A 21,872-nucleotide genomic window follows, 5' to 3' on the forward strand; every position below is an offset into this window, starting at 1 on the left:
TTGGCCAGTCTGGAGGAAGTGAGGAGGATTCTGTTCTTATAGAAACATAAGCTTTAAATTGGCAGCCACGATGGCAAGCTTTGTGGGTATTTCTAGGATATCACATCAAAGCCATAGGATTTACGGGAGGTGAGAACTCCAGTAAAAAAAATCCCATCTATCACTCAGTGCTTGGTTCTTCCTTCTCAGCCTTTTACATACCATAAGCATATCCCCTTCCACAGGGTTTATGGCTGGGTGAGGTCAGTAAATCACTGCCCATCCCCAGCAGCTGGAAAGCCAGCAGCAGGGGGGAGTTTGACATTCTTGCTTGTAAGTGAGCTACTTGTTTGCTTGGCTGAACAGCCATTCAAAAGTCAGCTCTGCTTTGAGGTGCAGCTAAAGAGCTTATCAGCTAACAAGGAGGAGAGACTACTGCTATCATTACCCAGTGCTAACAAAGGAATACGAATGTGGCATAGGATGCAGAACAGAGGCAGCCCTGGCTTTCAAGAGCTTCAGACATGAAACACAGACAGGGAAGAAAATGCTTTGCAGTACTGAGAATAGGAAGCCCGCTTAGAACTTATTATTAACTCACTTCTCAAGGATAATGCAAAATCAAGAGCTCTTTGGGAGATGCTTTGCACCGCAGTTAATATCACCCAGAAGTTACAAAGGATATTCAAACCTATTGTGACAACAGATCCTATTTTATACTACTAACAGGACCCAAGGGCTAACTTTGGGATTACTTTTTATTAATGAAAACAAAAATTAAAACAAAACGAAACAAAACCCTTCTAATGTAAATAGGGTCTTGCATCTGGAAGTTGTAAACTGTTGGCTGGCAAAAGCAAGGGGAGTTACAGAGTTGCAGTGCAGTCTTTGAATTTGCTTCACACCATTTGCTTCCTCAGCTTTCTCTTACACTGCCAGATACTCACTATATTTAGTCAGTACTATTTTCTTTTGATGCAGCTAAACACTGCATAAGTATTCTCCCAGTGCCTTTGAAGACATTTGCTGTACTAGATCATGGAATTGGAAAGAGAAATCCTTTAGAAATGAAAGAGAAATAGATCGGTCCTGGTTTTGCTCAAAAGGCAAATGGCGTGCGAAAGTGAGCCCACAGTGAGAGAGAAGGGAAGACTTTCAAAATCCTTCATCCCAATACTAGAAACAGTGCTAATGTTCCATAAAACAATACAATCTGTGCATTCCTCCCAGTGAAAAGCCTGTATCCATGATAGCAAAAGTGCTCGTGAAATGAAGCTACCTTGGTGTTTAGAACACTTATGGCAGAGAAGCCGACTGCAGACAGGCTGGGTGCTACCACCCATCCCCTGAACAAACTCTAGTTTTAATCACATTGAGAGGAACTGGTTCAGAAGAATACTCTATGATTGGGATTCCTGCTTCTGTTCTGCACAGAGGAAAACATAAGGCTGAAACATGAGGCATTTTCTGGATGTCCAACAGTCCCTGTGGAGCTCCTCACCCCTTCTTTATAGACCTTCCTATGTGTGATTATCTAAACAGGGATTCAGAGACCAGCTACATCATTATCTTCTAGAGACTGAGGTTAAATTCCAGACACAAGTCAAATGTGCCTTTCTGAGTCTCCAGGGGAGTTTGAACTGATCACTCAAATAGAGAAGAAAAACCTTTGACTGATTGACTCCTACAAGGAGAGGAGTCGTCGAGAAGAGTAATTCCTCCATCACTTACAATGAGTAATTAAGTCACTAAAAGAATTAACTATATTAATTAAACCAAAGCTGCTTCTGGGATGATCCTTATGAGCCAAACATAAAGAAAACAAATAGAAAAAAAAAAGGCTATCCCTTGGATTTTTGGGGGCGTGAAGGAGGAAAACCCATCAATACCTTTTCTCACTTGGATTCTAACCTTCAGCTGCTTTGGGGCCATTGGTGGAAAACTCCATGGGTTCTTTTCACCAGAGACAAGCAAAACTTAGCACAAATTGCTGCCACTTCAGCACATTTCTATTTTTCTCTTAAGTTTTTAAGATGTTGGCTGGTCAGACTGCTCCAAACCACAGCCTCTCACGGACGCTCCAGCACGCTTTTCTCAGTTAATAATTATTTGTCTTCAAATGTTACCCAAAGCAAAAAGACCCACTGAGCTGGCAAAGCTCTGGATGGAGAAGCCAAGACTATGGCCATTTCTTTATGCTCTAGGCTTCCTGTCATCAAGGAGGAATCCAACTGCTGACAAAGACACGTGCAAGCAAAGCCTTCCATTTTGTTAACAACTAAAAAGTATTGGCATCCCAAGTGTTAACCTCCAGTCTTCTTGTCCTTGTGGCTTTGTCTTTGAGAGAGAAGCAGAGCCTACAGAAAAAAAATGCAATTCTTCTGAAGTTATCCCACTGAAAAGACTGCTGAATCAAACTGGAACACTTAAATGGCAGGACAGGAGCCCAGCAGCTGCATGTCCTGCCCTGAGCTCCAAGCTCCTTCTGTGAGCTGAACCAGCTTTGGTCATGCCTCAGTGGTAGTTGAAACACATTGCATTTAATGAGCATCCACAGCACCCTACAACCCTGAGCACAGCACAAGGGTCCAAACCATGGCTCCAACCCATGATTCTTCTTTGTAGGCTTTTCATGTTCACAGTCACTCTGAAGAGCAATGATTTCAGAAGAGGATACCTGAGAATGCAGACGTGCTGCACATTCACGGTCAGCAACACTTTCATGCTGCCTGGATGAGCCTTGTTCAGACCCTGACCTGGACTGCATTTCACCCCGAAGAAATACTACAGCAAAGAAGCTTATCAAAAAAAGGATTCTCATACCCTGGATTATCTTCTAGAGAAGCAAAAACCAAGCACGTGTTCTGAAGCCCATCTCTAGTGTACAAGGAATCCACAGTTAAGCTTCGTGCAGTTATCACTTACCTCTGTCACCTGTTAAGAAACCCCAGCTGCTATACTGCCATTCCCATGACTCACAAATACACAACATATTCCAATCTTGGAACATTTTTCAATCTTCTTCACACATGAGCTGCCTAACACATGGTTTTCTTTCAAAATGCTTCACAAGAATGTTGGCTAACAACTGCTCTGAAGAATCTGGCAGTTGCCTTGTGGGTAATTTATAAAAAGAAAAAGTGGTGAAATAAAACAGCACTTTGGGGCCATGTTTTTTCTCCTTTTGCTGAGCCTTGCTGGCTGGTTCTCTTCCTTCCCCTTGTCCTTCTGACTTGTTTTTGCCTCCAGGTTAGGACGTGGCAGCAAACACAGCCCAAGGGCAGAGCCCATGAGGGGTGCAAGGAGGGTTTTGGGGGCTTTCTGCAAAGACAGGTGGGATGTGTGGGGAGCAGCGCTGAGTTGTGGCCACTTGTTTTCCTAAATGATGCAGAGTGAAATGCAGCGATTTGCACAAAGCACTTTGAGGGTGGGAACGAAGCTAGAAACCAGGCTGAGAAGCACAGAGCCCTGCATTACAGACCCATACCAAATGCAGGGCTGTGCTTAGTGGTGTGGGTTCACCAGGAAGCAGCAGTCCAGGAGGCAGCATGGGAAGGGAGTGGAGTGAATACTGCTTTTGCTAGAAGTACATCTCTTTGCAAATGCATTTTGTGCTGTATTTCTGCAACATGGCCAACGTGAACAGAACCACGAGACATCTAAAAGCACCAGAGTGTGTTTATGTGACAAGATAAATGATTTTGCAGTGAGGACTGTGCCACAGAGCCTGCTCCTGGCTGTAGCAAAGTGAAATCAAGCCATTGCCAGGGATGCTGTGGGACATCCTACATTACTGGGCTGCTTCCTGGCCAAGAAGTGGCTGGGAAGTATGAAAATGTCCCTGTTTGTCTTCTCATTGTAGCATCCTAGCGCCTGCGTGGCATGTAAGCACTGCTTGGTGGAGTGCTGTCAGGAAACTGATGAAGCATTTTCACCATACAAGGTTACTCAGATTTAAATATTGCATCTGTTTATACTTGGCAGCAACCAGTCCTGCTAAAGCACCAAAAAGGGGCAGGGTGAAGGGAGCGTATGTATCAGCACGGCTGCCAGAAGCTGTGAGCATCGTCTTGTGCTTTTTGCCTGTCTGTGCTGCGGGGAGCAAATGCAGCACTCAGCAGCAACAAGGCTGAGAGCAGAGATCTCTGTCCCCAGCTGGCTTGTGCCTCTCAGCCCCTCGGCACAGCAAAACAGCTGATGGATGGCTGCTGTGGAGCAAGAGATTGGAAACACCCAAGGCAGCGAGTCAGCACATCATAGAGAAACAAAGCAGGGCAGAGGCTCGCAGCCTGCCTGATCCAACTTCCCAGCCACACCAACCAGCCAGGGTGGAAGTCTCAGGCGGGTGGAGCCGTCTTTGCTCTGCTTTTCACATGATGAGAAAAAAAACACAAAAACGTTGTTTTCTTGAGATGAGAGCAATGGCTAAGAGCAATTTCAGACAGGGTGTGAATGTCCTGGGTGCCTTCCACTCAGCTATCACACCCAGCGGCTCTCACTGATCATTCACAGAGTGCACTTTTTCCAGCCCCCGTTCCAGCAATACAGAGAGGAGAGGTCTCCTACATCCCAACCACCACCCATGTAACCCAGGGGTACAGGTAAGTGATGCTTGGTCATGCTCCTAGCAGGTGCCAGCTCCACCAGGAGCAGCAGCTGGGAGGAGCAGACAATGCCTGCTGCCATACTGCAGCAGGGGAAGATCCCCATGCACCTCCTGGCGCTTCCCCTAGGCTGGCCCTCAGCTCTGCCATGGGCAGGCAGGAGGAGATGTGCCCCCCTCCCTCCTTTCCCTTCCTTAGTATGTTAGGAAAAGGCACAGTACCTTCTGTCGTGGGTCCTAGTGCATCTATTGCTTCTTGGGAGGCTGGATGCAGGGCAGCAGTAGCAGTGGCTGGCAGATGGGGATTGTTGAGGACAGCAGCTGTTTCTGTCTCTTGTCCTGACGCCGCAGGAGTGGAGGGCTCTATTTCAAGCTGAGTCTCTTCAGTGTTTCTGGGTCCCTGTGTTAGTTCAACATCTGGAGCGCTGGTGCTAATTACAACATCTGGGACAGAGGTTTCCCCTGAAATGCCTGTGATCAAGTGTGATGATTCAGGAATTTCCTTCTCAGGAGCACCGGAGGGCTCACCACTGGCCAGAGATGTGACAGCAGTGTCAGTGCTAACAGCAGGCAGCCCAGGAGTTTCCCCACTGCTTTCGTGGGCTGTGGATGTCTCTATGCCAATCTCAGGAAATGCAGATGTTTCACCACGGGCTTCCTGACTTGTGGATGTTTCTACACTAATTTCAGGGAAGGCAGGACTTTCGCCACTTACTTCTTGAGTTGTGGATGCCTCTATGCTAACCTCAGGATAGGCAGATGCTTCACCTCTGGCTTCTTGTCTTGTGGAAGTTTCTATGCTAATTTCAGGAAATGCAGATGTTTCCCCACTGGTTTCATGGACAGTGGATGTCTCTATGGTAATCTCAGGAAATGCAGATGTTTCACCCCGGGCTTCTTGACTCGTGGATGTTTCTATTCTAATGTCAGGAAAGGCAGATGATTCGCCGCTGATTTCACGGACGGTCGAAGTTTCTATGGTAATCTCAGGAAAGGCAGATGTTTCTCCACTGATCTCTTGAATTGTGGAGGCTTCTATGGTAATCTCAGGAAACGCAGATGTTTCACCCCGGGCTTCTTGACTCGTGGATGTTTCTATTCTAATTTCAGGAAACGCAGAACTTTCCCCGCTAATTTCATGGACTGTGGATGTTTCTATGCTAATTTCAGGAAAGGCAGACGTTTCTCCACTGGTTTCATGGACTGTGGAGGCTTCTATGGTAATCTCAGGAAACGCAGACGTTTCACCCCTGGCCTCTTGACTTGTGGATGTTTCTATTCTGATTTCAGGAAATGCAGACGTTTCGCCGCTGATTTCTTGAAAGGTGGATGTTTCTATTCTAATTTCAGGAAACGCGGATGTTTCCCCACTGATCTCTTGTATTGTGGATGTTTCGGTGCTAATTTCAGGAAAGGCAGACGTTTCCCCACTAAGTTCCTGAATGGTGGATGTCTCTGTGCTAATCTCAGGGTAGGCAGATGTTTCCCCACTGGTTTCCAGATTTGTGGATGTTTCTACACTGATCTCAGGGTATGCAGATGCTTCCCCACTGATTTCTTGATCTGTGGATGTTTCTATACTGGTTTCAGGGAAGGCAGATGTCTCACCACTGACTTCATAAGCTGTTGATGTTTCTATACCACCTTCTGCAGATGTTCCCCCACTCAGGTCTCCAGATGCAGAGCCCTCACCACTTAGTCCAAAGCCATAGGGAAACGTGACAGCTGTTTCCCCACCCAGCTCCTGTGAAACCGTTGGCCTTGTCACAATTTCTACTAAATCAGATGTGACTAAAGTGACTTCTGCAAGTCCCGAATACTCCCCACTGATATCAGTCACAGCTGAAGGTTGTCCGCTTAGATCTGTGGCTCCAGAAATGTCTCCACTGAAATATGGGATCCCGGATGGCTCTCCGCTGAAGTCTCCTGTTCCTGAAGGAAGCCCACTAGATTGCACAGCTCCAGACCCTTCTCCAGATAGTCCTCTGTCTCCAGAAAGAAATCCACTGATTTCTATCATCCCAGATGGTCCTTCTCCCACCTCTTGAGCAACTGATGCCTGCGTTACAACTTCTACCAGCGTAGTATCCACGAGAGACACGGTTGGAAAGCCTGAGGTGAGCCCACTTTCCTCTCCAGATGTGAGGCCACTGATGACTTCAACCCCAGAGGTTTCTCCACTGCTCTCTACTACTCCACTTGGAAATCCACTCATCTCAAGCACTCCAGAAGCGCTCCCACCAAAGTCTATGTGTCCCGAAGGCTGACCGCTGACCTCAAAGCCCCCAGACACCATGCCTGATGTCTCTCCTGAAGGCAGTCCGCTGAACTCCACAATTTCTTTTGCTTCTGCTTCTGCAGCTGATGGAGTTGTCACTTCTTGCAGGCTGGTGCTTATAAAGGTAACGCCTGAGACCTCACCACTTCCATCAACACCAGAGGTAAGGCCACTCACGTCTACCAGGCCGCTCACCCCGTGTGTTCCAGATGGTTCCCCACTGATGTCCAGTCCTGAGGGAAACCCGCTGAGCTCAGGCACCTCAAAAGGCTCTCCACTAAGCTCAGGCACACCAGAATGTTCCCCACTGAGCTCAGGCATCCCGGAGTGCTCCCCACTGAGCTCAGGCACCCCGAAAGGCTCTCCACTGAACCCAGGCACCCCGGAATGCTCCCCGCTGAGCTCGGTCACCCCAGATTGCTCCCCACTGGCTTCAGCTCCTGAGGGCAGCCCTCTGGCCCCACTGCTGTCCCACTCTGCAGACGGAAACCCTGACAGCTCTCCTTCACCGCTGACTCCAATTGATCCTTTTCCCTCCTCTTGCCGTCCCGGTGCTGCCGTTACAACTTCTACCAAAGTGGAATCCACAAGGGAGATGGTGGGAAAACCAGAGGTGAGCCCACTTTCCTCTCCAGACGGCAGGCCGCTGATGAGCTCAGTGCCAGAGATTTCTCCACTAAATCCAGAATGCAGACCACTGCTTTCAGCTCCAGACGGCATCCCTCCAACTTCTGGTATCCTTGAAACAGACACAGATACCTCTTCCTCTGCAGAAGTTAAGCCACTGGTATCAACAGTGCCAGAAGGCAACCCACTCACATCCCCTGAGGGAAGGCCACTTTCTCCAGGTACAAAGCCACTGCTCTGCAGGTCTACAGATGGTAATCCACTTTCTCCAATCCCGGAGTGCTCTCCACTCAGTTCAAAACCTCCAGAAGTTGGTTCTCTGCTCGTGTCTGGGGCTCCAGATGCTGAAGGTTCACCACTAGTTGGGTGCTCTCCAGACTCAGGGAACTCTCCGGACACTTCAGGGATGGAAGCATTGGTACTTGTTTCCTCTGGTATTACGGTAGCTGGAGGGAAAGCAGATGGTCTCACTGGAAAAGGAGGGAACAAAGAGAAGGAAATAGGACAACTAGTTAATATTAGCCATTTCCTAATCTACCTCCAAACTGACATCTAATAACATCGTATTTGGGATAAAGGCTCTGGTAGAAATCTTTTGATGCCCTCAAATTTGTTAATGAGGATATTATCTTAAATAATAGTTACATACAAATTGCTGGGAAACAGACAGAATATATCAACTTCTGGCATAGGACAACTGCAGCAGTGACACTAATTCCCAGGAACCAGAATAAATCTACAATTTACTTAGACATGGCATATGGAAGAGAAGTTCGGTGCTGCCCTGAGCACATCTTGGCTCTGTCCCCTGGGCATGCATGACCTGGGGTCAGTTTCTAGGCTGCCTCCTGGACACACAACAACATACTTTGTGAGATGCCCAGGCAATGTGAATGTTGTTCTGCAACAGCTATGCTGGCCAGTGCCATTCTGGTAGCGTAGCTGGTCACGCAGCGAAAAGTTCTATATACTTGTGTAGCTCCTCCTGTTGTACCTTTGTGCACAGCTAATTTGCTAATAGGGTGAAAAACACAAAACAAACAAGAAAAGAAAAGTTCTCTGAGTGGGACTGCATATCAGTTCACAGCCTGTTCCACAACAGTATGGAAAACCAGCAGAGCAAGAAGTCCTTCCTTCAGTTTGAATAACTGAAGCTCCTTGGTCCCACACTGAGCCTCAGCGTGCCCTTCCCGTCCCATTGCCTCCACTTTAGGGTAGCCTGTGGAGGACGACGTGTCCCTAAGGAGCACTGTGTGTCTCAAGTGCCTCTGTGCTTCCCAGCACTCTCCTCTGAAATGCACCTGAAGCTGTTACATGAAAAGCTAACTGCAATGAAGAGAGCCCTCTGAGATTCCACACCCTCCTCCTCAGCTGCATTTGGAAGGCCCTCCCTTCAGCAAGGACACAGTCAGTTTATTTTAGGAGCGCTCTGGTTCTACAACAGTACACATAATGACTCAAGAGTCAGTGCCTGACCCACCTGAGAGCAGTGACACGTCGGTTGGGAAGACCTCTGTTCCCCAGGCTGTCTGATTCTCAGGCTCAGTGGAAAGCTCTGTCTCCACAGTTGTTTCCTCCCCAGAAGGTATTCCCTCCACTCCAGGGATCACTTGGGTTACCATCACCTCTTCTTCAAAGAGTGAGGTCACCCCCTCCTCCTCCGTGGATGGCAGAGCTGAAATAGAAAGACATGGGATGGAGTGTCCAAGAGTTCAAAGTCCCAGATGAAGCAGCTCCATAAGTGATGTAGATACCAAAATAAGAAGCCATGGTGAAAAAACAATCTGAGCCCCTCATACTGGGACACAAGCTGAGCAGAGAAGAGGAGACAGTGGAGAACTGGGTGAGATTTTCCCTCTGAGACATGATGAAGGCCAGGTTGGATGGGACCCCAGGCAATCTGATCTAGTGCTTGAGTTAGTGGGTGGCAACCCAGCCTATGGCAGGGTGGTTGGGAGTGGATGACTGCTGAGGTCCCTTCCAACCCAAGCTGTACTATGATCAAGTTAATAAATACACAGTTATGAGGATGTGCTTCAGAGGTCCCAGAAGAAGCAAGGCTTTGGTGAATCCCACTTAGCCCTAAGTAGGAGGACCCTGGTGCACCCACGCTCTCATTGCAAAACCCTGTTCCCCAAGGAGGAAGGACTTAGGAGGAATGGAACAGTACCTCTGAAGCAGAAAGCGTGATGCCGTGACTGAGGGTCGGGAAAGCCTGTCTGGTTGTAGTGCTGGTAGATGGTCCTCACACCGGGTGCATCCCCCCCACAGGCAGGCCGGGGGCTCACGATGGGGTACCGCAGACTGCCGTCAGCCAGCCACCCAGGGTAGCACCTATCCAGACCTTGCTTCCAGGCAGCGTGGAGCTGCCCAGCAGAGGCCAGCGTGGCATTTTGGCTTGCACAGTACAGCTGGGCTTCTTGGAAGGTGAACTGCTCTGGCTGGGTCGCAAAAAACACTTCACCTGTGGGCCAAAAGACAAGACAAGTGTGAGTCTGAATCTCAGCACCATTGGCAACCAGCAGCGTGCCTGCCCACATGGAGGAATGGGGAGAACGTACCCTTTAGCCTGTCAATGTAACAGTACACATCATAGGTCTCTGAGGCCGGGCGCATGCCGTATGACCGCACACCTGGGGAGCTCTCTTTGTCTCCTACACAGTTGCTGCGGGGATTCACAATGGGATACCTGATAAAAGAAGAGAGGAGGTGACCCACACTGCATTGGGGCAGAGAATATAAACTTTCCTCCATTGTTTTATACGTCAGCTCACTGTGAAATTCATCACTAGTCACGCAGTTGAGGAAAGAAATGGAAGAGGTTGAGAAAAACAGGTCTACTGGCCGCTATATGAGGTAACAACTTCAGGTTGGGACAGCTTTAGCTGTAGATAAATAGAGCAGCAATGCAGACCAGAGGGAAGCCTCAAGTTCAAAGAATGGTTTGAGCTGGAAGGGACCCTTAGAGGTCATTTAGTCCAACTCCACTGCACTGAACAGGCACAGCAACAGCTGATCAGGTGCTCAGAGCCCCATGCAGCCTGATCTTAGATATTTCCAAGGACGGGACATGGTTGAATAGTCGTTTCATAGAGATGTATTGCCTTCACCGATATGGCTTTACCTGACTGTCTGGTCCCGCAGCCAGCCGGCATCACATTGATCAAAGCCAGCCTCGTAGGCAGCCTGGAGCTGCTCAGGAGTGGCAATAACAGCGTTGTTCTCCAGGCAGGCCTGCTGGGCTTGGACGAAGGAGAGGGCATATCTGCTGGTGGCAGCACGGTAGTGAAACACCACACCTGAAGGAAGAGTAACCATGGTGAAACAGGGCATTAGGAACCCCCAAACTGCGATGTGTCACCAGACAAGATCTTCCCAACAGCAATGCAAGGATCACTTCTGCAAACTCACTTGGATGGAGATCCCTCATTCATTGAGTTCTGCTGCATTATAGGGTGATGTTCTGGGCATCTCTATAGCCTTCCTGTGGGATCTAGTTCTCCTGACTTTCCCCTCACACAAGGGAATGCAAAATGCAAATTACCACCACTGCAGCCCCAGGCATCAGACATTTGATCCCCATCCTGCTTATGATGAAGAAGCCCACAGTCCCCCTCCAAAGCCCTTCCATCCCACCCACGGTAGAAGCATTCAGACTGGAACTCCAACCACCCAAACAGGCCTGTACACCTCTAGAGATCTGGATGTCCTTTGTACTAGGTGAAAACCAGACTATTGCTGGTGACTTACCAGTGGGGGAAATGGGTTGCCTGGGGAGGAGGGCAACATCAGGGGCTGCTGTCACTTGCACGAGATGATCTTCTACAGTGAATGGCGAGGCAGACTCCAGTCCCGGTGTGGCAGTCATTCCTATGGCCTCTTCTACTGAGCTCATCTCTGCCATTCCGGTGGTGAAAGCAGTGCCCAAGACTGATGTAGTGACCTCTTCAGGCACAGCCCATACCCCTGTGACCTCCTCTCTGGTCACATTCTCTTCCCCTGGGGAAGCTGTCTCTACTGTGACACTGGGGGTGAAGAGGTCAGGCAGGACAGTGAAGCCCTCATACAGCTCAGTGGCGGTGGCTGTGATCTCCATGGGTTCCAGGGTAGCGATGCTGCCACGGGCCTCCTCCTCCGTGGCATTGCGTGGCAGGGGCAGCTCTACCTCAGTCTGTGTGACCGTCTGTATGGTGAAAGCACTGCCCAGCTCAGTCCCAACCTCATCGGTGAACAGTCCTGGGACCAGAGCCTCGAAGTCATCACCTATATTGGGAGACAAAGCACAGATTGATGGACATGGTCAGTCCAGCAAGGTGTACAGTGATGGTGCTGTCATGGAGGGGAAGATGAGAATCTGCTGGCTTCAATGGCAGGGCGTGGAGTCACAGAATCACAGCATGGTTTGGGTTGGAAGGGACCTTAAAATACCATCTAGTTCTGACCCTCTGCAGTGGGCATCTTCCACTAGATGAAGCTACTGAAGCCCCATTCAACCTGGTCTTGGATATCCTTGAGTTGGAGGCAATGACTCACCCCATGCTCCACAGCTGGAAAAGCAGCCAGCTTTCCCCGTTCTCCCAGCTCTGGTTCCCGGCAGCACCCTGCCCAAATCCGAGTCTGCACTGACCTCTAGTGCCTGCCGCAAAGAACTCAAGGTGGCATGGGAGCTAGGAAAACATCTACAGCAGCTCTGAGCCTGAGGAAGGCACGGGGATCCTTATATTAACTGCACGAAGTCACACCAGGGTCACTACCTTCCTGCTCTTGCTCAGCTAGGGACCTAGGAACTCATCACATAAAAGCATGCTACCTCCATCACGGAGACAGCTGAGGCCACTCAATGTAGCAAACTTAAACAAGTGCTTTGCTCCCACCTTCCCCCTCCCCAATCACTTTTCTGCATGAGTCATGTCCCTTAGGACAATATGCTTGTTGACATCCCACTGAGCAGGTCAGCCTGCAGATGGGGACCTAAAGAGTAGCACTGAACCGAGCAGGTCAGGGAGGGATGGCAGTGCAGCGAGGCAGGTCTCAGCTGGGGAGGGAGAGCTAACAAGATGTCATCAGCCTTTGCCCATAGTACTGCTGTCCCCACTCTATTTAGTTCCAATTCCATTTTCCTGCTATTTCATTTAAGCCGGTGCCTCTCAGATCTTAAAGGATTCAATAAATTAGCTAGAGATGCTCAAGCAAGGACTGGCTGTACTCAGCAATTTTGAATGAATGCCCTTAGATAACCGGAAGGCTGTGTTGCTGGAACACAGGTCACATAGATGGATACCGAGAAGCCTGAGAGGTTTTACAGAGACAGATGCATGGGCCTCCTGATGCACAGATCACATATATATCTGGGCACAATTGGTTTGAATGAGAGGGTTTTCAGAACATATTATTTTTGTAAAGATGGACTCCCACGTGAATGCTGTCCCCTCTGGCAGCTAAGCTGATCCTGTTCAGCTGAGCTTTGTCCTCTCCTTGCTGCAGGGAAAAGAGGGAAGGCAGGAGGAAGAGGGCGTAGCAGGGACACTCTCCACTTGCCAGGCACGATTTTGCCAGAGGATGCTGCACTCTGATTTATCCCAGTGTGGACACTCAGATGTGTGTCTGCACTGCGTCACGGTGCTACACAGGGTCAGGTCTGTTCTCTTTTTCCTTTGCTTCCATCTCCAGCACTCAAAGTCCTCTACATGGAGCACCTGAGGTCTGTTCCACATCTCCTGAACTGCTACCTGAACAAGCGTCCATACACTTCCTGGGACTCTATTTCCTACCTGAATGTGAATATATGAATGAGAGGCTAAGATCAGGTACCTTTGCAAAAATAAATAAAGAAATAAACAAAAATCAAAGAAGCAAGAAGCTCCTCTGCCTTAGTTCAGAGAGGGTCTGTCATACAGGTAAGTATCATACAGAGAGAGTAGCAGTGCAAGTGTTTGGAGGCACTGGCTAATGAGAGCAGTGAAGCAGTGAGCTGTGATCTGTCTTTTTTACTGGTGTGCCTTCTGTGCTGCTCTGCAGTGACCAGAAACACTGAACCACTACCTGGGAGTGCCTGAGATGAAAAATGACCAGCAATGGAATACTTCCTCCCCCATGGTGTGAATTACTATAATTACATTAACCTGTGCTCCTAAGGTGCATTAGTGAATGGTTTTGAAAGAGAAATTGGAGTGGACCCACCTTGTCCTGATTAAAAACAGCAGAAAAACATTGGTGAACACTGTGATGAAAATACACAGAGGATATTTGCAGATTAAGTCAGCTGCAAACAAGGAGCTCCTCCTTGCTTACGTGGGTGAAGAAACATCACTCAGAGCACTCACCACTGTAGCAGATGGCATCGTAGCGGGAGCTGGGGTGAGGATACCCCGTCTGGTTGGCAGGGTTCAGGTAAACGGTCCTCACGCCCACCAGGTTCCCTCCGCAATTGGGCCTTGCTCTGGAAATGGGGTAGCGAACGCTGCGGTCAGCCAGCCAGCCCGCACTGCACATGTCCATGCCATCCTTCCAGGCCAAGTACAGCTCGCCCGTGGTGGCCAGGCGGGCTCCCAAGCTCTGGCATTTGTCAAAAGCTTCCTGGAAGGTGAACTTCTCGGGGGAGGTGGCGTAGAAGACTTTGCCTGCAATCATATGTTCCGTTAGCACAGAGGTTAGTTGTTGAGTTTAATCCCAATTCCCATTCTATCTCCCTCCCACTCCTGAGTCTGGATAAAATGAGAAGTCCTGTGTCTTACAGCTGAACTGCAGCCTCATGTTGGTGACTATCTCTAAAGACCAGAATAAAAAGGGGTCTGAGGGAGTGAATTAGTTGGAGGAAGACATACTTAACTATCTGGAGTCAAAGGGCAAGTGGAAGATAAAGGTCAGTTTCAATTCTGATGTGCTGAATGGATCCCTGATGTGGGCACTTCTAGAAATCACATCCTGGAATGGATGTGCCATGAGAGATGGCAGGGCTCTGTTGGAGACTAGACCATCTGTACCCTCTATGCTGTATTAGTCATTTAACACTAAAATTCTCCAAGGTCTTACAGAAAAACCATAGAGAACATTTGGCCTTGCTGAGGGATGTGATTTCCACCTTTAAATTGTCATCTTCCAGGTTATTTGTGCCCTGTTGTCTGGACTAGGCACAATCAGAGTATTGGCTGCTTCTGCATCTAGTGAGAACCCCCCATTCACCTTGCATTTGCTCTGCATAGCAGTAAACATCATAGGTTTCATCTGTCTCACGGACACCGTAGGTCCTCACTCCTGGAAACTCATCCTTGTCACCGTAGCAGCGTTCCCGGGGCAGATGGATGGGGTACCTGGGGGACAAGGTGCATAGAAGCAGGATGGGGCAGCAGCACAGGGCTGGAGGAGCCAGCATCCTGCTTTCCCTGTGACAGTCCTGAGAATCAGGTAAATCAGAGGCCAAGGTGCCCACTAATGGGGGACACAGGGCTCAGCACTTATGGATTTTCTTAGCATTTCCCAGCTGTTTCTCAACCATCCTGCATTGGTGGCTTTATTACAATAGCCCTTCCCTACAGTGGCTTTAATCTCCCTTTACCTGACAGTCTGGTCAGCCAGCCAGCCGGCGTCACACTGCTCGTACCCATCCTCATAGGCAGCCTGCAGCTGCTCAGGGGTGGCAATGACAGCACTGTTCTGGATACAGGCCTGCTTTGCCTTCTCAAAGTTCAAGGTGTACCTCGTGGAGATTGCTCTGTAGTGGAACACGACGCCTGGAAAAACACAATGGCCATCATGGACGTGTCTGCTGGAGAGCAACCAGCCCCTTTCCCTCCACTTGAGTTAGGGATTCAAAGAGAGGGGAGAGAAACAATGAATTATTTTTGTACTGGTGATCTAAGTTTGAGCATCTCAAGCTACAGGGTGACTTGGTGGGCCTTGTAGAGCACACGACATTTTATACCAAGGCACACCACTTAAAGTCTGTAGATTTTCTGGGACTCTACAAAGGACAGCTATCTGTATGCTCTGGGCTGGCATCAGTTCAGTGCAAAATTCACCAGGAGGCAATGGTGTGGATACTGCAGTGCATGCAACCAGCAGAAGCCTCCTGGATTTTCCTCTTGTGGTGGAAGCTGTCCTCTTGGACTGCACTGAAAGCAAAACCCTTGATAAAGGTAAGGATTGTAGGAACTCCAACTTTACTTATTTTATCCACTTATTAATCAAATGATCTTTGGGGAAAAAGAATTCCAGAGCAGACCAATTCTCCAGCTGAGGGCATCCCTTCCCCTGGAATATTTGGAAGAATTAAAAGGCTTTGCACTAGCCCCTCTGCTGATTCACTCCTCTGAGCAATGGTGCAGCATATCCAGCTCCACCTCCTGCCAAGACATCATCTTACCATCTCTGTAACTCACCTTCTGTCATAAGAGTCATTTTATTAGCATCATATTCTGCCATGAGTCACTCTACTGTTCTGTTTACTCTGCTGGAATTAATGCTTGGCCCATGGCTTGTGCTCACCTGCACATGGCCCTGTGTGACCTGACCAGAACAGCTGGTGCTTATCAAGAGAGCAACATCTTTTCTCCTTTCTACCCAGGCCAGATTCTGGGAGGAAGCAGTAAAGGCAGGGTCTCACCTTTCACCAGGACTTCTATTGTGTCTTCTCTGTCCTCAATCCCATACATCACTTCACAGCGATAAATCCCAGTGTGGTTGGATCTCAGCGCCTTGATTTCCAAGGTGGCATCGGTGGGTATGGCAGGATAATTGGGCAAGGAGATCACCTCCCTGTACTCTGCATTGAGCCGGATCTTCCCACCGGTGGCCACTAGTAAGACAATCTCTGTTCCATTAGAAAGCTTGCTCCATTTGATCCGTGGGGTTAGCAGAGCATTGGTGTCCTCTTCCTCTGGGATGTTGAAATAGCAGGGGATGTTCAGGGAGCTTCCCAGGACAACACGCAGGGGAGACTGCTCAGGTATCTTCACTTCCAGGCCATCACTACCGTCTGCTAGTTCCCAAACAAAGCAAGGGTTACATCGGTAATGCACTTCATCCTAAATATCCAGTGTTTCCATATGCTACAGAGCCTCTGTCTGCTTTGAAAACCTCCTACATGCACATATTCAAGTGTACTCTTTTTGTCTAGGCTGTTGAAAAAGCCTTGGAGAAATGGAGGTTACAACAATTACCCTTGCTCCATGGTTGCTCTTGGGAGCTGGGAGCAGCACCAAATGTGGGGTTAAAATGGAGTGAAGGGGCCTACCTCAGTGTGGCTGCAGTCCACAACATGAGATCACAACTGATAGGGCAGAAGAAAGGAGGAATGTTGAGATTCCCTCGACTTCCCATAAACCCATGTTTGACTGAACTGTCTCCCCATTCTTTCAAACACAATAACAGTGACAGAAGGTGGCATCACACCCATCCAAAAAAGGGCCCAATCCATACACAGAGCAAGTCTTTGGCACACCTAGAGATGTCCCCATTTGGTGATGGCACCAGTGTGCAGCACCTTGCCCACTGCTGACTCCTTGCACCCTGTAGCACGTACCTGAGAGCTCTGCGAAGGCAGCTGTGGTGATGGCTTGCAAACACACAAACACTAGTAGTAGAGTGGTCATAGTTTACCTGCCAGGAACAACACAGGGAAAAAGGATTTATAACAGCTGTATGTTTGTGTAGAGAAGAGCTGTGGGTGATGAAGTGGGGCAGAGCAATGCTTTCAGCACCAGCTCACAGCAGGAGCTGCCCCTGACCAGCATCTTCCATTCAAGCCAACATGGCTCTGGGGCCAGTTGTTTGGATGCATTTCGTACATCTTAAAGGGAAAACTCTCCCCATACAGTGGAAAAACCAAAGGTTACAATGCTTTAATTCCATTCATTGCAGTGACAGCATACACAGACTTAAATGCAAATGGATCCTGAATTGATATGGGGAATCCATAGGATAAAATTCTAGGCATTGTAACCCGATACAATAAAGAACTTGTCAGGATCTATCGACTAATCAGAGCAGCCTGATACTTTAGAAAACTTATGAAAAGAAAAGAGCATCCTACTGACACTGAATGACAGAAGCAATATAGGCCAGACCAGCTAAATTAATCCTAAACGGATTATCATTCATAATAGTTCTTCTGCACCATATCATTAAATATAAAATAGCTGCAAGTGCTCAAGTTGGCATTAATATTTCCAGTAAAAACCATGTCCTCTGGCAACATGACATTGTTTGGCACCACATTTCGACAGTGACTCAGGAGGATGGACCACACCTACTGAATCACCGGAGTTTCCTTTGAGGTCACCTGTCCAAATATTGGCCATTTCTCTTCTGTGATCCAGAAAGATCCCAGCTGGCAGGGAACATCCTGAGTATATAACCTATCAGTCTAGCAGAAAGGGCCTCTAAATAACACCACTGGCATCATTTGTGGCCAAAAATAAACCTCTTCCTGAACAGTCCAGCATTAGCCTTTTGATGCTGAAAAATTGACCTCAGTGCACTCATTCATTTCAACGTGATACATCACAAAATGTCATCTCTGTGGAGCCTTTAGTTAATAGAAACAGCTATACCAGAGGAAAACAGGACAGAATGAGGCTGGACCACATTGGCAGAGAAGCACTTGTAGGCCAACCTCAAGGACAAACTACAGAGTTGTGTGTGCGTGTTTGTGTGTCCTTTTAGTTCGGAATGATTTATACATGTATAATCAACTTATTAGGAACAGAACAAACCACAGCCATGGTACTGGCCATCAGCAGGGGGAAACAAAGACAGTTGTTGTGCTGCAGTGATGCAGAAGAGGCCAAGGGGTTTGGCACCCAGAAGATGGACAATACCAGTGACAGAGTATGGGATGGTCTAGGGACAGAGAAGTGCCTTCTGCTCCTTAGAAGCAAGAATTGGAAACACCATCTGCTATGGATAAACAGAGTGAAATCAGCCATACTCAGGAGTCCTTAAAGAGCTGGCTGCAAAAATTGCTGGCCCGCTGATGTTTGTTTTTAATCTGTGCTGGAGCACTGGGGCAGGTCCTAAACACCGGAGCACTGTGCCAACAGTCAGCAATGACACGCAAAGAACAGCCTCCTGGTTTGACTGACATCAGTTGCAGGCAAAATAATGGAAAGTCTGATACTGCCTTCAGTTCACTGAGCACTGAAGAATAACTATCATACGTATTTTAGCTGAGGCGCTTGCAGAGAAAAGAGGTGCTTCTGTATTGTTGGTTGGTATAATCCTAAGTTTGTCTGATAAATCTGCCTGCATGGTTGTAACATAATGTAATTAGATTTTGATAAGGTTTGACTTTCACGGGGTTCTGTGCTACAAGGATGGATAATATTGATAATCATAAAATCATGAAGTTGGAAAAGACCACTACGATCATATAGTCCAAGCATCAACCCCAGCAAGGGCTCTTTAATCTAATAGAAGGGCATAACAAGAACTAATAGTTGGGCGCCATATGCCAACCAAATTCAAATGGGAAACAAAGCCCACATTTCAGACACACGGTGATGGATCGCTGGAACTTGTGCTGAGGGAAGCAATGGAGTTTCTATCCCTTGGTAGCTTCAAACCCATACTTGGAGAACCTGTTTGCAAGATATGGCTTAGGCAAAGTAAGTTACTGCATTTGATACAGAGATAGCTGGGTGAAGTTTGAAGGGTCTAGATGCACAGGAGATCAGGCCAGAACGATTCCTTCTGACATTAAAATTCATGAATACAAATATATCAGTGTTCCAGTCCCTGCTCTTGTATTATTCATCTTGCCTGGCTCTAGGCAGTACAAAGAACCATGAATATCATGCAAATTTTTTAACAGCCTTATAGAATCGAAGGCAAACTCACAGTGTAAAGTTAACTGCTTTCCCTGTTCAACCTAAGCCAGCCATCCCTGAGGTCTGCCCAGGAGAGGTATCAGAACGGAGAAAGAGATTTAGGGGTAAGCTGCCAGTGGAGGAGATGGATAAGGGCTTAATCTGTATTTTAGAGAACATCTCCAGGTTACAGATGAGTCACTGCTAACACATGAGGCATTGCAAAGAGCTTGAATAGCTTCAGCATTTTTGCATACCTTTAAAGTTTTGGGACGAGCCCATGCACTCCTGGTCTCACTCAAACTCTATGCTGATCTTTCACATGGAAAACAGCCTCCTAGGTTAACAGCTGAGACAAACAGTATCTTCACAGTTTGGCTTAGCTGCAGGGAAAAAATCCAACCTCCCCTTATCCCATAGAAGCCCAGAGGCAAAGCTTTTCACTGTGAGCAGTGGTTAAACAAATCACAATAATATTTTGAGTGTATTCTTCCAATGCACTGACTCCCTGCCAGTAAGAAACCCAGCCTAATCCTCAGGGTGCTGTTTCCAACGCTGATCTCCATTTTGCATTCCCTATAAGCATGCCAAAGAGATCTGGCCCTGAGCCTGCACACAGCACTGGTTGGGATTTGCAGTGTTGGGAGTGCCTCTGATTCTTGTCCCATCTGTATGGCAGAGGTTCCATGCTGTAACACTTGCATGTCTCCAGTGAGATGGCCAAGTGCACGATAATGAGCAAAGTGCTGCTTCAAGGAGCAGTTCTGGATTCATATAAAGACAACAATCTGCTGAGACAACACCAACAGTGCAGATGATGGAGACACAGTCTGCACAACTCAGGGAATTGGGTCACTCTCATCAACATCTAAACCAGACCATGCAACATACACCTCAGAGCTGATGACTGATCTCCACTGCCTATCTGATCCTGCTCACTATCTTCCCGATGGCCCCAGCTGTGGCTGAAGGGATAGGGAGAGAAGTGGATCTGAGCAACACATCAGGGATACAGTCAGTGCCTCTCCCATGTGTGTCACGAATAACACAGATTTCTGGTAATAACTCCATTTATCTGCTTGAACAAAGTAACCTGTCTGCTAGATGTGCTGCTGAGCCCATAGAAGCTACCAGGTAATTGCTGACAAACTCCAACACAGCTGCAAGTTCCTTATTTTCTAGTAGAAAACATCACATGGAAGCAAAGTTCTGCAGACACTTTGGAGGAGCTCTCCTTAGGGTAAGCACTGAGACAGGACTGCCCTGAGACTGAGGGAGATTCGTTATTGCAGCTCACAGCCTGACACACAAGGAACTGTGATCACGCTATGCTTTCTACAAGGTCCATGCTACAGAGCACTTTCTAGTCCTACAAATGATTTTATTGCAAAGCCCTTTTTGCTTTTGCTGGGGGAACAGCTGGAGCAAGCAGCTTTTGTAGCAGGAGAAGAAGAGGAGGGGGGACAAGCGGTCCAACATCACAAGTATCCCTTTGCAGCAGAAAGACCATCCCAGCACAGGGCACCAAGCAGCAGAGCAAGAATCCAACCAAGCTGCCACAAAAATCCCAGCTATCCTACCTGCCCTAACCAGTGACCAGCTCAGCCCAGGCCAGGAAGAACTGGGGAAAAGCTCTTGCCTTTCCAAAAATGACAGAGCCGGGAAATGCTGGGAGGCTCAATATGTCTCTGCCCCAGAGAACAACTATCTCTTTTACTGAAGTTTATTGCCACTTTATTTTACGCCTTAAAGCTGTGCTTCTGTATCAGGTTGTGTGCGGACTATCCTAAATTGGCTGCATATAAATATGTTTATTTGAGTATCTAAGTGTGTGTGTGGAGCAAAGTGTGTACATATGTGCAGACAGGTTTAATCCCTCACTCTTCCAACCCTGTCCCCAGCTTTTCAAAGCAATGAAGAATCTGGAGAGAGCAAGAAAAAGAGAAGTCACGGCAGTCAAAGTCCAACAAAGTGCCTACACAGTAAGACTGTACAGTGGAAAATAGCCAGATGGCCCATTTGCAGCAGTCTAACTTGTTTGCTCGCTGGAAAGCATTTTCTCCTCTAGTTTATTTTAATTGAGCCCCATCTGCAGTTTCTCCTGTGGCCTTTGCTTGCTCCATACCATGTTAATCACTCTTGTTGCAATTAAATTCATTTTCATCACCCTTAATCCTGCTGTTGTCCTGTTATTTATTTATTTATTTTGAAGGATCACTTCAAGCTTCCTTTTTTCTCAGATTTGGAAGACCTTTAATACACTTACGTATTGTTTCTGGCAGCTAATAAAATGCCACTTATTAAGTAGAAGATATGCCTGGGCATAACAGAGTTTCCAAAGACAACATTTCCTTCAAAACCATGGATATAAAGAAGCTCCTGAACAAGACTCAAAACCAGCACTTCTTATTTAGCCTTGTGCTCTCTCTTCTCAACTGGTTTTCCATCCCCTGTTTGTTCACCATTAAGGAATAACAGTTTCCCTAGGACACCTCCATCTAGCATGATTATTTTCAGGCAGCAGCTGTGGGGATGGTGAGGTTTGAGGAGGCACCAGGTGGGCTCTCAGCTCTATGTCTGA

General features: G+C 47.8%; 1 protein-coding gene across 4 annotated transcripts in view; it reads right to left on the reverse strand.

The window, feature by feature from the left end:
* ACAN (aggrecan) overlaps positions 1 to 21,872 on the reverse strand; it is a 42,278-nt gene that overhangs the window by 7,360 nt on the left and 13,046 nt on the right. For all 4 annotated transcript variants that reach the window (XM_032446794.1, XM_015873080.2, XM_032446793.1 and 1 more), the window contains 11 exons: positions 17,008 to 17,084; positions 16,090 to 16,461; positions 15,043 to 15,217; positions 14,670 to 14,797; positions 13,811 to 14,107; positions 11,238 to 11,750; positions 10,612 to 10,786; positions 10,049 to 10,176; positions 9,658 to 9,951; positions 8,968 to 9,162; positions 4,805 to 7,957 (listed from right to left, as the gene is read on the reverse strand). In XM_032446794.1, coding sequence (XP_032302685.1) covers positions 4,805 to 7,957; positions 8,968 to 9,162; positions 9,658 to 9,951; positions 10,049 to 10,176; positions 10,612 to 10,786; positions 11,238 to 11,750; positions 13,811 to 14,107; positions 14,670 to 14,797; positions 15,043 to 15,217; positions 16,090 to 16,461; positions 17,008 to 17,077 — 5,500 coding nt within the window. In that variant the 5' untranslated portion in view covers positions 17,078 to 17,084. The remainder of the gene's footprint in view (positions 1 to 4,804; positions 7,958 to 8,967; positions 9,163 to 9,657; positions 9,952 to 10,048; positions 10,177 to 10,611; positions 10,787 to 11,237; positions 11,751 to 13,810; positions 14,108 to 14,669; positions 14,798 to 15,042; positions 15,218 to 16,089; positions 16,462 to 17,007; positions 17,085 to 21,872) is intronic.

Source organism: Coturnix japonica, chromosome 10, assembly GCF_001577835.2.
Source record: "Coturnix japonica isolate 7356 chromosome 10, Coturnix japonica 2.1, whole genome shotgun sequence".
Classification (NCBI taxonomy): domain Eukaryota; kingdom Metazoa; phylum Chordata; class Aves; order Galliformes; family Phasianidae; genus Coturnix; species Coturnix japonica.